Below are 13232 nucleotides of genomic sequence, written 5' to 3' on the forward strand. Positions count from 1 at the left end.
AAAATCATAAATTGCTTAGGATTGTTTATCTTTGCTTCTTTAAGGTGATGTACGTAATGACATCTATGTTACGCTAGTACAGGGAGAATTTGACAAAGGCAATAAAACAACTTCCAAGAATATTGAAGTCACAATGATGGTGTATGATGAAGAAGGCAAGCGTTTGGAGGTATGACTATTCTGGACAATGTATCTGCGGTATAAACAGTTTGGATTCACATGTTTAGAGCACTTAAATTTAACTTAATGTTGTTCTTTAACTTTTAAATTCCTAACCCATTTTAATATGGTTCTGAAACTGAATTGACATTTTCTTCTTTTTTAAAGAACGTAATTTTTCCTGGTGCAGGAGATGACGCTATCTCTGAATACAAATCTGTTATTTACTATCAAGTGAAACAACCCCGATGGTTTGAGACAGTAAAGGTATGTTCTTGTAAGCTGGAACTGCACATGCTAAAATGTCCATCTCTATTTTTCAACCTTTGCTTGAGTATTTAATAGTTTTATTTTGAAACTAGGTGGCGATCCCCATTGAAGATGTAAATCGTAGCCATTTAAGGTTCACATTCCGCCACAGATCATCTCAGGAATGTGAGTACTGAAAGTGATTACTATATTGGTGTGAAAGGAAGGTTAAGAGAAAGTGATATTCCTCGCAATAGGAAGAATTCAAAGACTGGCTCTGTGGTTTTCTTATTCTGTTTTGTACTTTCAGAACAAAGCAACAACTCTACACTGCAAATGTCCTCTGTCCTGTTTCTGCTCTCACAGAGAAATAATTTTGTCTGAAATATAAAAGCTTAGATGAGTAGTATTAATTATTCTTATCAATGGGACACACTTTACCGACACCACTGTTTGCTAAGCAATACAACTATCTTTGTCCTATATTCATTTTTGATAAAGTGGTAAAACTATTTTGACTAGTTTTTTCACAAACAAGCGTACTGGCAAAGTACAGCTTCCAAATTTGTATAACTTTCAATTAAATCTCTAATTGGCTGGTTGTTTAACTCAACTAATGAGTGATTTTGGAAAAAATGGTTTATTAAATTTGCATGGAATGTCGCAGTGGTGCTATGGCTTCCAAAAAAATTAAAACTGCTGAAATGATAACCAGAAAATTATTTTAGAAAATTCTATCTTCTGTAATTCAATTTTTCCATGTAGTAAGTTCCAATAACAACCATCACTTTCCAAAGGAATCTTCACATAGTACACAGTGGCACAGCAGATAGTGCCGCTACAGCACATTGCCAGCAACCCAGGCCGGATGACCTTGAATACTTTCTGCATGTTTTCACATTCTCACTGTGAACTCATAGTTTCACCCTGTGCTCCAGTGTTTTCCCTCACTCCAAAGTGTGCTTTTCAGTTAATTGGTGCTGGTTAAGTTAATTGGTGCCAGTAATTTCTCTCTTGTGTAGCTGTGTATCAAGAGAATTGGAGGAGTTGATGTAGATATGGGAGAGAAAAGACTGGGAAATAAATAGGGATTGAGGCTGGGAGAACTCTGAGAACTGACATAGACTCAGTGGGATGACTGGCTCCTATGTCTTAAGGAAAAATAAAAAATAAAATAAAATATAAATAGGCAGTATCATAACTCACCATTATTTGATTTGATCTTTAGTGAGATCTTTCTTGGAGATACTTTCCAAAAGCAAAACATTATTTGAGCATTTTGAATAATCTAGATATTTATTTTGCCAAAGGTATATAAGATACAGATTCCATTATCAAATTACATGACCTCATGTAGTAAATGGCAATTAATAGGTCTTTCAAAGGCATTTGGAAGGCATGGATTGTGGCAGGAATGATAGAACTTTTATTTGTTCTGATTTAACAGTTTACTTTTTTGTTTAAACAAAGCAATAGACAATAGACAATAGGTGCAGGAGTAGGCCATTCAGCCCTTCGAGCCAGCACCGCCATTCAATGCGATCATGGCTGATCACTCTCAATCAGTACCCCGTTCCTGCCTTCTCCCCATACCCCCTCACTCCGCTATCCTTAAGAGCTCTATCCAGCTCTCTCTTGAAAGCATCCAACGAACTGGCCTCCACTGCCTTCTGAGGCAGAGAATTCCACCCCTTCACCACTCTCTGACTGAAAAAGTTCTTCCTCATCTCCGTTCTAAATGGCCTACCCCTTATTCTTAAACTGTGGCCCCTTGTTCTGGACTCCCCCAACATTGGGAACATGTTTCCTGCCTCTAATGTGTCCAATCCCCTAATTATCTTATATGTTTCAATAAGATCCCCCCTCATCCTTCTAAATTCCAGTGTATACAAGCCTAATTGCTCCAGCCTTTCAACATACGACAGTCCCGCCATTCCGGGAATTAACCTAGTGAACCTACGCTGCACGCCCTCAATAGCAAGAATATCCTTCCTCAAATTTGGAGACCAAAACTGCACACAGTACTCCAGGTGCGGTCTCACCAGGGCCCTGTACAACTGTAGAAGGACCTCTTTGCTCCTATACTCAACTCCTCTTGTTATGAAGGCCAACATTCCATTGGCTTTCTTCACTGCCTGCTGTACCTGCATGCTTCCTTTCAGTGACTGATGCACTAGGACACCCAGATCTCGTTGAACATCCCCTCTTCCTAACTTGACACCATTCAGATAATAATCTGCCTTTCTATTCTTACTTCCAAAGTGAATAACCTCACACTTATCTACATTAAACTGCATCTGCCATGTATCCGCCCACTCACACAACCTGTCCAAGTCACCCTGCAGCCTTATTGCATCTTCCTCACAATTCACACTACCCCCCAGCTTAGTATCATCTGCAAATTTGCTAATGGTACTTTTAATCCCTTCATCTAAGTCATTAATGTATATCGTAAATAGCTGGGGTCCCAGCACCGAACTTTGCGGTACCCCACTGGTCACTGCCTGCCATTCCGAAAGGGACCCATTTATCCCCACTCTTTGCTTTCTGTCTGTCAACCAATTTTCTATCCATGTCAGTACCCTACCCCCAATACCATATGCTCTAATTTTGCCCACTAATCTCCTATGTGGGACCTTGTCGAAGGCTTTCTGAAAGTCGAGGTACACCAATTTTCCTAGTTACATCCTCAAAGAATTCCAGTAGATTTGTCAAGCATGATTTTCCCTTCGTAAATCCATGCTGACTCGGAATGATCCTGTTACTGCTATCCAAATGCTCAGCAATTTCGTCTTTTATAATTGACTCCAGCATCTTCCCCACCACTGATGTCAGACTAAATGGAAGCTACTGTTTCACAAATGAAAGGAATGATTTAAGGCATTGTTTCCTCCTTTATCTAGCCAAAGACAAATCTGAGAAGATTTTTGCACTGGCGTTTGTGAAGCTAATGAGATTTGATGGAACAACCCTACGAGATGGAGAACATGATCTTATTGTATACAAGGCACGTTAGTTTACAATTATTTTTAATTAACATCTCAAGCAACTTAAAAGATTTATATAAAAGTAATTTAATAAGTGGAAATATAATACTTTAAGTTTATTTTTACTGAACAGTGGGATGCCAAAAAGCTGGAAGATGCATCACTATATTTAAATCTACCAGCAACTAAATCAGCACTTGAGGAGAAAGGCTACACAATGACTGGGAAAAATATGCACAGTTTTGGAAACTTTGCCATCAGCAAGGATTCATTTCAGATTTCCACTTTGGTCTGTTCAACAAAACTTACACAGAATGGTAAGTTACTAAAAAGAAACACTTGAGTATGCGTGATTCAGTTTAGAAAGTTGATTTTTAGATTATTTGCACTTATTTGTTTTCAGGTTTTATTTTAAAAATATCTTAAATATTCAGTTATTTTGCATGAGAATTTTCTCTCAAAAATTGATGTTTGTGCATGATATGTTATGCACATTTCTAAATTGTACCTATAATGTTTCCTGGTGCGATTCAATTTTCTTTCTGTAAGTCAAACAAATAAATTTTACATTAGCAGAGAAAAACTATCCTTGTGTTAAAAAATAACCTACAATTTATAAATGAATAGACCTTTTACAGCAAAAGTAGCATTATTTGAAATGGTGATGAGAATTACATGAATTAAGAAATGCTGCATAATCAATCAGCATGTTTGGTATTTCAGTGCACTGATAATATATAATTAAAAAAGTAAACTGCAATTAGTTGCATGATGTGTTCTAAATCTTAGCAATATTACTTTGAAGCATTTGAATGGATTACAGGTAGTTCTGTTATAATGCGAGTTTTCAGGACATAGTTTTCAGGAGACGCGCGTCCTGAAATCTGATTAACGAATTTAACGCAAGTGATAATTGGGGAACAGCTGATGAAAAGCCGTTTTGGATTTAAACAGCATAGAGGGGAAGAAACCTGTTTCTATGTAACCTCCCTGCAGTAATCAGACATCATTAACTCTTAAGAACACACCTGCTACTATATCACGGATGGGCATTGAAATTAACAATCGTTTCAATTCAAACTTGTGCAACAATACTCTATTAAACATTGTAACATATAGCCTTTAGTATTATTAGCTTGCACAAAAATAAATTCATTGCTTTTGAAAAGACCTTTATTTTTGAAAATCTTGCTGGAAAAATAATGTGGTAAGTTTGAAACTCTCAAGCCCCACTCCCCTTTCCCCCCACAGACATAATTGTCTTTGTGATGCAATTTTCTATAACATAATGTTTTTAGGTTGGTATTGTATTAGATAGAGTACAACTACTTGCATTGGGCATTTCCCTATAGGAAAAGAGGAAAATTGAAATGGAATTTACTAGTAGCTTGTCATCTTTAAGAAGCTATGAAACAGGACTGTTTCCATTTTTCTCCATGGCTGTACAGATTCAACAATTTAAAAGTATTTAATAATCATTAAAGGTAGAAATTGAAAATGTGTAGTGAACACCAGCTTTATGACATTTGATCATTTTTTTAACTGTCAAGAAGCCCTGAAACTTGAATATTAAGTAATAGAAAGTTTAAAAACATGCAGGTGCTGAAAGTGTTGAAACAAAATGTTAAATGCTAAACGTCGAATATCCATCAGAGAATGAAACAGAGTTCAAATCATTGGCTTTCCATCTGAGTTATGGAAAGTAGAGAGGAGAGAAAAGAACAAATGGGAATGTCAATTAGCATGGAAAATAGGAAATTCAAAGGACCAGAAGGGATGATGGTCCAGGGCAAATGAAGAGCTAGAGCTAGTGGGACAAGCCAATAAGATTGATTGAGGTAAGGTGGGAATAGCCAAATTAAATTACTGAAATTGATCATGAGCTTTTTCCACTAGTATTGTGGTTATTAATTTATTAAATTGTTTTGTTTATTCTATATTAGCTGCGTGTGTTATGTTTACAGATCTGTTACGCTGCTGCAAGTCAGAATTTCATTGTTCCATTGTCAGTGCATATGACAATTAAACACTCTTGTCTTGACTCTTGAGAATGCTGTAATATTCATAGTCAAAAATTAGTTTTTCTTCTTTGACTTTGCTTTTATTGGAACAGTTTAGGAGTCTGATCACAAAATGGTCAGAGTGGTGGATGACACAAAACGTATGGTCACATTTGTGAACTAATTTGAGCTGTTTCATAAGGTGGTGAATTATATTGTATTTGGTTGAGGAGACCCTATTGTGAGTAGAGCATGAAACGTATTAAATTGAATAAAGCACATGTCATTTTGTATTTGACCTGGTATTAATTTTTATATTTTTTAAAGAAAGGAAAGCTATGCGTGGCAATTTTATTAGTGGCTTTGGGAGGATGTAGCTGGGATACATTATGTTTAAGAGGGAAGACACAAAATACAGATGTAAATCAATGGGTCAGGCAGCATCTCAGGAGAAGGTTTTGGGTCGGGACCTTTCTTCAGACTGATCTGCCGTGATGACTTCCAAGCTTCTGTCCTGCCCCTCCGCTCTTCTAGCTTTCTTTCCTCCCACCTGAATAATGAAAAGTCTGGATAGAATGGATGTGGAGAGGATGTTTCCACTAGACCAGAGTGCAGAGCCTCAGAATAACAGGACATACCTTTAGAGAGGAGATGAGGGTAATGAATCTGTGGAATTCATTGCCACAAATGGCTGTGGTGGTAAGTATTTGGGTATTTGTAAACCAAAGATTGTCATGTTCTTGATTAGTGAGGGTGTCAAAGCTTAAGGGGGGAAGGCAGGAGAATGGGATTAAGAGGGAAAGATAGATCAGCCATAAATGAATAGTTGGATAGACTTGATGTTCTGAATTACCTTATTTTGCTTCCTTGATTTATGAATTTACACCCCTGCAATCAGTCTGGAGAAAGGTCCCGACCTAAGACGTTTGCGATCATGTTCTCCAGAGATGTTGCCTGACTCACTCAGTTACTCCAGCATTTTGTGACTTGCCTTGGTAAACCAGCATCTGCAGTTCCTTTTTTATATGTTTAATAGAAATTGGAGGTGAGAGGTGGAGGGTTGAGGCAGTGGACATGGTGCATTTGGATGTCTAAAAGGCATTTAATAATATAGCCCATATAAAATTACTGCACAGAATCTAAGGGCTCCCTACAATAGAAGAGCATTAGTTAATAGATGAAAAACAAAATCAGGTAAACTGTAAATTCTGCGACAACAGCTATTTACATCAAATTAAATTTCATGTAATTTTATGATATGATGAATGTTTTTAGGTTGTAGAGAGTTGCCTCCTTTAAACACCGTGCCTTCATTGTTAAATCTACTATTCACTGCTTTCTGAATTGCACACAATTACATTCTGGCAGATGACAACAGCAGGCAAAATAAATCCAGCAAAAGTAATGCTGAATATTTTTCAAAATAAAATGACATATTTAACATATTAGGGATTTGTAATTTTAGAAGTGCTGTGTTGTACACTGGTGTATGTTTGTCCGTGATAGGTTTTGTTCTTTCATTTCTATTGCTAGAGTTCAAATCAATTTTCAAATTTATTTGCCTTTGAGCAGAGCAGCGCTTTGTTAAATGAGATTTACTGATTTTACTTCACTGTCTAGTAAATTAGCTATCCTATTCAGAGTCCTTGGGAGATGGGAAATGGCAATATAAATATTCTTGTGACTAGCCACTGGAGAGCTCCAGTGGTGACAAAATTCATTGTTTATAAGTTCACACTCTAGCTCTTGTTTATCATGATGTTTAGAACTCTAATTTTTAGGTATGAAAACCAGATATGTCACTGGAGCATGCTCAAAAAAATAAATCTATTTTGCTGTTATCTATTTCGTGAGAGCTCTGAGTAGGTACATTGATCAATTGTGGACACAACCTATGCAATAAAATTGCCATTCTGTTTTTATTTCCACAGAGAACAATTAAATGATGTGCTTCTGGATTTTGAATGAATGCTCTTCTTTAGTCATTAAACAAAATAACATTAAGTTCGTGATTACAATCCAATCTACTTAAATAGAATGCTCAGGGATAAAATGATAGCAAAATAAAACAGTGACAGTAAATAGCCTAGTTTTTCTTTAGAATTCTTTGGGAAAGATTAAATCACCTTTGTGTAAAGTTGAGTATTTAAGAGATGTTTGAAGTTTTAAGGTTAAAAGGAAATTCTGAATAGTACTTTAATAAATAAATCAGGAGGGCAAAAAGAGGACACGAGATAGCTTTGGCAGATAAGGCTAAAGCAGAATCCTGAAAAATGCTCTAATTATATTAAGATCAAACGGATAGCTAGGGAGAGAATAGGGCAGCTAAAAGATCAACGAGGTTGTCTTTGTGTGGAACGACCTGAAATGAATATTTGTTATCTGTGTATACCCTGGGGAAGGTCATCGGAAGAATCGAAGGAAATGAATAGTGATATATTGGAATATATCCACATTAAGGCACATGTTAAGGTGGATAAATCCCTGGTCAAGTGTATTTTCAAACATTGTAGCAAACTAACAAAGTTAGTAAGCCTAACATCACTGGAGGGGATTCTAAGGGATAGGATCTATCAGCATTTGGAAAGGCAAGGACTGATTAAAATTTGTCAGCATGACTTTGTGCATGGGCAATCGTGTCTCATGAATTTGATTTGAGTTTTTTGAAGCGATGAATAAGAGGGTAATGCGGTAGATGCTGTCGACATGGATTTAGCAAGGGCCTTTGGCAAGATTGTGCTCTATCGGCTAACCTAGAAGGTTAGATAACATTAGATCAAGGGTAGGTTAACCAATTGGATACAACATTGGCCTCGTAGAAAGAGTCAGAATGTGGTAGTAGAGGGTTATTCAGGTTGGAGGCCTATGACCAGCTGCAGGGATCGGTGCTGGGTTCACTATTGTTTGTCATCTACATTGATGATTTTGATGATAATATGCTAACATGGTTAGTAGTTTTGTGGATAACACCAAAATTGGTGTTGTAGTGGACAGTGAAGAAGGTTATATAGGATTATAACGGGATCTTGGTGAATTGGGGAAGCGGGCGAAGGAACGGCAGATGGAATTTAATTCTGGTGTGAGGTGTTGCATTTTCCTAAACAAGGGCAGGACTTGCACAGTAAGTGGTGTAGCGCCCTGTAGAATAGAGATCGACTAGGACGTGTACTCCACCCCGCTTCCTGAAGTTGATAACCAGTCCTTTTTTTGCTGACAATGAGGGAGAGGTTGTTATCTTGACACCATGCTGCAAAACTCTTGATTTCCTACTGTACTCCATCTCGTCACTGTTTGAAATCCAGCACACTATGGGCATTTCATCTGCATACTTGGAAATTGAGTTACAGCAGAATTTGGCAGTGCAATTGTGAAAATATGGCGAGAGAGCATAGTAATGGGCCGAATAAGTGGCTTGTGCTGATGGGAATTATTGTGGAGAATATTTTGTTGCCTTTCATTACTGATTCCAAAAAATGTCTAGTCCTTTTGGAACCGGAAGTCGAGTCAGGTGATCGTTTGTTCCTGTGGATGTAAGATAACCAGGCCTGAAAGTAGATTTAGGAAAACATTGTTAATAATTTTGACATTCTTAGAATTAAGATTTCAAAGTGTAGAATAATTGGGAGCTAATGCAAGTAGATCCGCTGGGGCCAGCATGTGGCATCACCATGCACTGGCATCATCTTGATGGGCCAAAGGGAAAAGCTGTACATCTCTGTGACTTTCATAAGTTCAGTAGAAGATTTGTAATTGTAATTAATTTATTAGGCAAGTATGTAAAACATACAAAGAATTTGATTTGCCATACAGTCATACCAAAAAAGGAACAAGACACACAACTACATAAAAATTAACATAAACATCCACCACAGCGTACTGTGATGGAAGGCAATAACGTATCATCTTCTTCCCTCCTTTTCTCCCGCGGTCGGGGCAGTCGAACCATCCGCAGTCGGGTCGATCAAAGCTTCCGCAGCCGGCGATCGAAGCTCCCGCCTTCGGGGCGGTTGAAACTCCTGCGGTTGGAGCTCCCAAAGTCAATCCCTAACCAAGGGACCGCGAGTTCCACGATGTTAAGTCCGCAGGCTCCCGCAGTTGGAGCTCCCGAAGTTGATCCTCGGCAAAGGGACCGCCAGCTCCACGATGTTAGCCCGCAGTGCGGACAGAGATACGATACGTAAAAAGTCGCATCTCCATCAAGGAAGGAGATAAAAAAAGTTTATCCGGCACTCCACCCTCCACATAATACAAAACTAAAGATACACTAAAACATACATTTAACAACAGACTAAAAGCCACAAAAGAAGAAAAGGACGAGACAGACTGTGGGCGAGGCTGCCATCGTATGCCACCCGGCAAGATCAGTTCAGCATTTAAAAATGAGGATTGCGCCAAGCGGATGCAATCTTCGTATTTAAACAAATGAATTACATTTGTAATCCGTTTAGCACTACCGAGCAGAATGGTGGTTCATTATGGTGCACTTGCTCCTCCAGACCAAAAGACTATTTCTGATCTCCTTGTCTGGTTTTAAAACTCTTTCCCAGTTGAAAGATTTCTCTACAGTACCAAACTCAATAGTACTTTCAGGCTGTTGAGCGATATTTAAACTTAGAAATCTAAAGAGAAAGTGGCTTCTTGCGTCTATTATATTTTACAATCATTTTATTGCTTGGCATTGAAGTTAGGGGGTAGACTGAATTGCACTTACAAATTTTATTGTTTAATGGCTTAAGATGAGGGTTAATTTAAAATGTAACAAAATTAACTTGTTTAATTGTTCTCTGTGGAAATAAACCAAAATGACACTTTAATTGCCTGGTGGTGTCCACAATGGATCGTTGTGGACAAAACATTATTTGTAACCGTCACATATTGCAGTGCGATGAAGCTGTAGTTGCATTATTTTTTTGCTTTTATTCTTTGGAACTTTATCACCTTTATACTTGGTTATTAATAAAAAATTCATATCTGGTTTGCTTACAGTGGACCTCTTGGGGCTCTTGAAATGGAGGTCAAACACAAATATACTCCAGCAGAATTTGAGGCAGCTGATGAAGGTGGATGGAGAGGAGGTTGTTAAGGTAATTGACTTCCATTTTCTGAATAAAGTTAGATATGCTGTATGTTAAATTTCCTAAGCTTATGCACATCTGAACAAATGTGCATGCATGTGTGAAAATAATTTGACAGGTAACTAGGATATTCACCTGTCAAGATGCAATCAATTTTAATACTTAAACGGCGGGTACAGCTTTACTTTAAAAATAAAATAACTTAGCTGGATCTGATTCTGTGTACAGTTCTTTTCTTCAGATAGACAAAAAAAACCTGTGAAGTGGTTGTAAAAAAATCTCTTAACACTGTTAGTGGGAGACATTCAAAGTCTTCCCCACATGTCTGATGTGAACTTACCGAATAACAACTCCCACTTTATTCTCCCTAGCACTTGCCCAATGACTCTGTAATTTGCCTTACTCCAATTTAGTACCATTCCTTAAGGTCGAGACATCCATATTCAAAATAATCTTTATGGATTAAATTCATGGAATTGGGTTCACTCTCCCCAAAATACTCTTCCACTGAAACGCCAATCACCTGTGGTCCTTAAACATTTCATCCATTGACTATGTCTAAGGAGTTTGTCATATTGTTCTCTAAGATATCAGGCCATTCTCTCCTTCATCCCTTACTCTGTTATTCCCTTGGAATTGGACCCCCTCACCTGACACTTTCCCTTTTTTCCCTTTGATTGGTCTTTTGATTGATTGAAAGGGACAGCATGGAAACGGGTTTTAGGACCAACAAGTCAATGTATTGAGTCTATGTTGACCATTGTTCACCCGTTCACACTATTTCAATGTTATCCCAATCTCTCACATCCACTCCCCGTACATTAGCAGCAACGTACTGAGGCCAATTAACCTACAACCCGCATGTCTTTGAGACGTGGAAAGAGCACTTGAAGAAGACCCATGTGGTCATAGAGAACGTGTAAACTACGCAGACACACACAGCCCACAAAGCTTGTATTGAAGTGCCTCTGGCGCTACGAGGCAGCAGCGACACCAGTTGTACCGCTGTTATTTCAGACTGGTGTACTTGATATTTCTCCCCAACAAAATGACATATTAAGCTTGTATTGCCTATCCATATCTAGTACTGAAGTAATATCTTCTGCCCTTTAACGCTTGGCATCAAGACATTTACTGGTCAGCTGTAACTCGTGGGTGGGAAATAGAGTTTGACTAATATTAGCCCCAGTGTAGTCGATATGGCCTTTTCCTGTATTGAAATCTGTGTTTTTTATAAAAGCAATGAAGTATGCCGAGTATTTACTGCGATGCTTGACCAAAAACATTTAGGCTTTTAATCACAAGACATTTTGTGAATGTGAAAGCTAAAATATAAAGACAACAATATCTTGGATTGTGTATATTCAAATCTAAACCTTTCTTTCAGTTTTTACAAGATACACTTGATGCACTTTTTAATATCATGATGGAGAACTCTGACAGTGATACTTTTGACACGTTAGTTTTTGATTCTCTGGTAAGTTCATCCTTTGGAGACCTATGAGCCTCACTCGTTGTCTTTCTCTAAAGTTCCTTTGTAGGCCTCCTCTTTATTGGCACGATCCTAGAATGTTCTAAGGTAGCTCAGTTTCAGAGTTTGATTGATAGTGCTTGTGCGAAATACTATGGGGAAACTATACAATGCTAATAGAATGTAAATGTAACTTGGTAATTGGTTATTAATTATGGCATTCTGTGCTTTGGAGTTACTTGTCATGATGCATGCAGCATAACTTAATTTTACCATATTATCATCATTATTTGGAGTTTTGAATTTATTGTTCTAATTGAATGCAAATGAATCTACCAACCATACCATGTCAAGTAATTAGATGCAGATTTGTTAAGAAGAAGTCTCTAGGGAGGAATGCTATTCATTTCAACCAATTTATTTTTTCTTCCACATCCAGGTATTTATAATTGGACTGATTGCTGATAGGAAATTCCAGCATTTCAACCCTGTTCTTGAAACCTACATCAAAAAGCACTTTAGCGCAACCTTGGCTTACACGTATGTTTTTCAAGAACCTGATCTTTCATGTTTGTATTGTTGGACATTCTAATTAGAGTCTCATTTCTGCTTTTGGCTGGAGCATATTTCATGACTTTTATTGAAAATAATTACATTTATTCTCTGAGAAGGATCTACAAAACATGTTTAACTCTTGTTCATACATTCAAATTGTTGTCACTTAGATCAAACATGACCAATTAAATAATGGCAGGGAGGAGCAATTTTGTTTAGTTTAGTTCAAAGGTACAGCATGGAAACAGGCTCTTTGGTCCACTGAGTCCACGTCAACCATCGATCACCTGTTCACACAAGTTCATAAACAGCAATTTTGCTCAGGAAACTGGCTTTAATCGTTCTTGCTATTTTGGCAGTAAAATAACACTTCATGACAAGGCGTGAACATTTCCCGAGAATAAATGTTTTGCCAGCATGTTAAACTATGCTCCAACTTCACAGGGTGTCAAATGGTTTGAATGTATTTAACATTCAAAAGCTATGAAAGTTAGTCATACCATTAAAACATTAATCATGCCATTCAATTTCAAATTTAATTTAAAAAATAAAAGTAAAGCACTTAAAACAAGTTAACATAAGTAATTGCTAATTAAATGAAACTTGCCTCGCTCCCACGCAGCCATTCCTCTCCTCAGAAATGAATGGAATCACTGAACCTATGCCATGTCAAACCAGGTGCTGGTTCAGTGGGCAGGTTTCCCAGCAGAGATGTTGGGTAACTACAGGAGGTTGG

At 37.6% G+C, this 13232-nt stretch overlaps 1 protein-coding gene across 3 annotated transcripts in view; it reads left to right on the plus strand.

The window, feature by feature from the left end:
- dock1 (dedicator of cytokinesis 1) overlaps positions 1–13232 on the plus strand; it is a 404255-nt gene that overhangs the window by 92890 nt on the left and 298133 nt on the right. For all 3 annotated transcript variants that reach the window (XM_078413630.1, XM_078413629.1, XM_078413628.1), the window contains exons 14-21: positions 45–169; positions 328–426; positions 522–594; positions 3312–3415; positions 3529–3712; positions 10382–10479; positions 11858–11947; positions 12381–12481. In XM_078413630.1, the coding sequence (XP_078269756.1) occupies positions 45–169; positions 328–426; positions 522–594; positions 3312–3415; positions 3529–3712; positions 10382–10479; positions 11858–11947; positions 12381–12481 (874 nt within the window). The remainder of the gene's footprint in view (positions 1–44; positions 170–327; positions 427–521; positions 595–3311; positions 3416–3528; positions 3713–10381; positions 10480–11857; positions 11948–12380; positions 12482–13232) is intronic.

Source organism: Rhinoraja longicauda, chromosome 16 (genome assembly GCF_053455715.1).
Source record: "Rhinoraja longicauda isolate Sanriku21f chromosome 16, sRhiLon1.1, whole genome shotgun sequence".
Taxonomy (NCBI): Eukaryota; Metazoa; Chordata; class Chondrichthyes; order Rajiformes; family Arhynchobatidae; genus Rhinoraja; species Rhinoraja longicauda.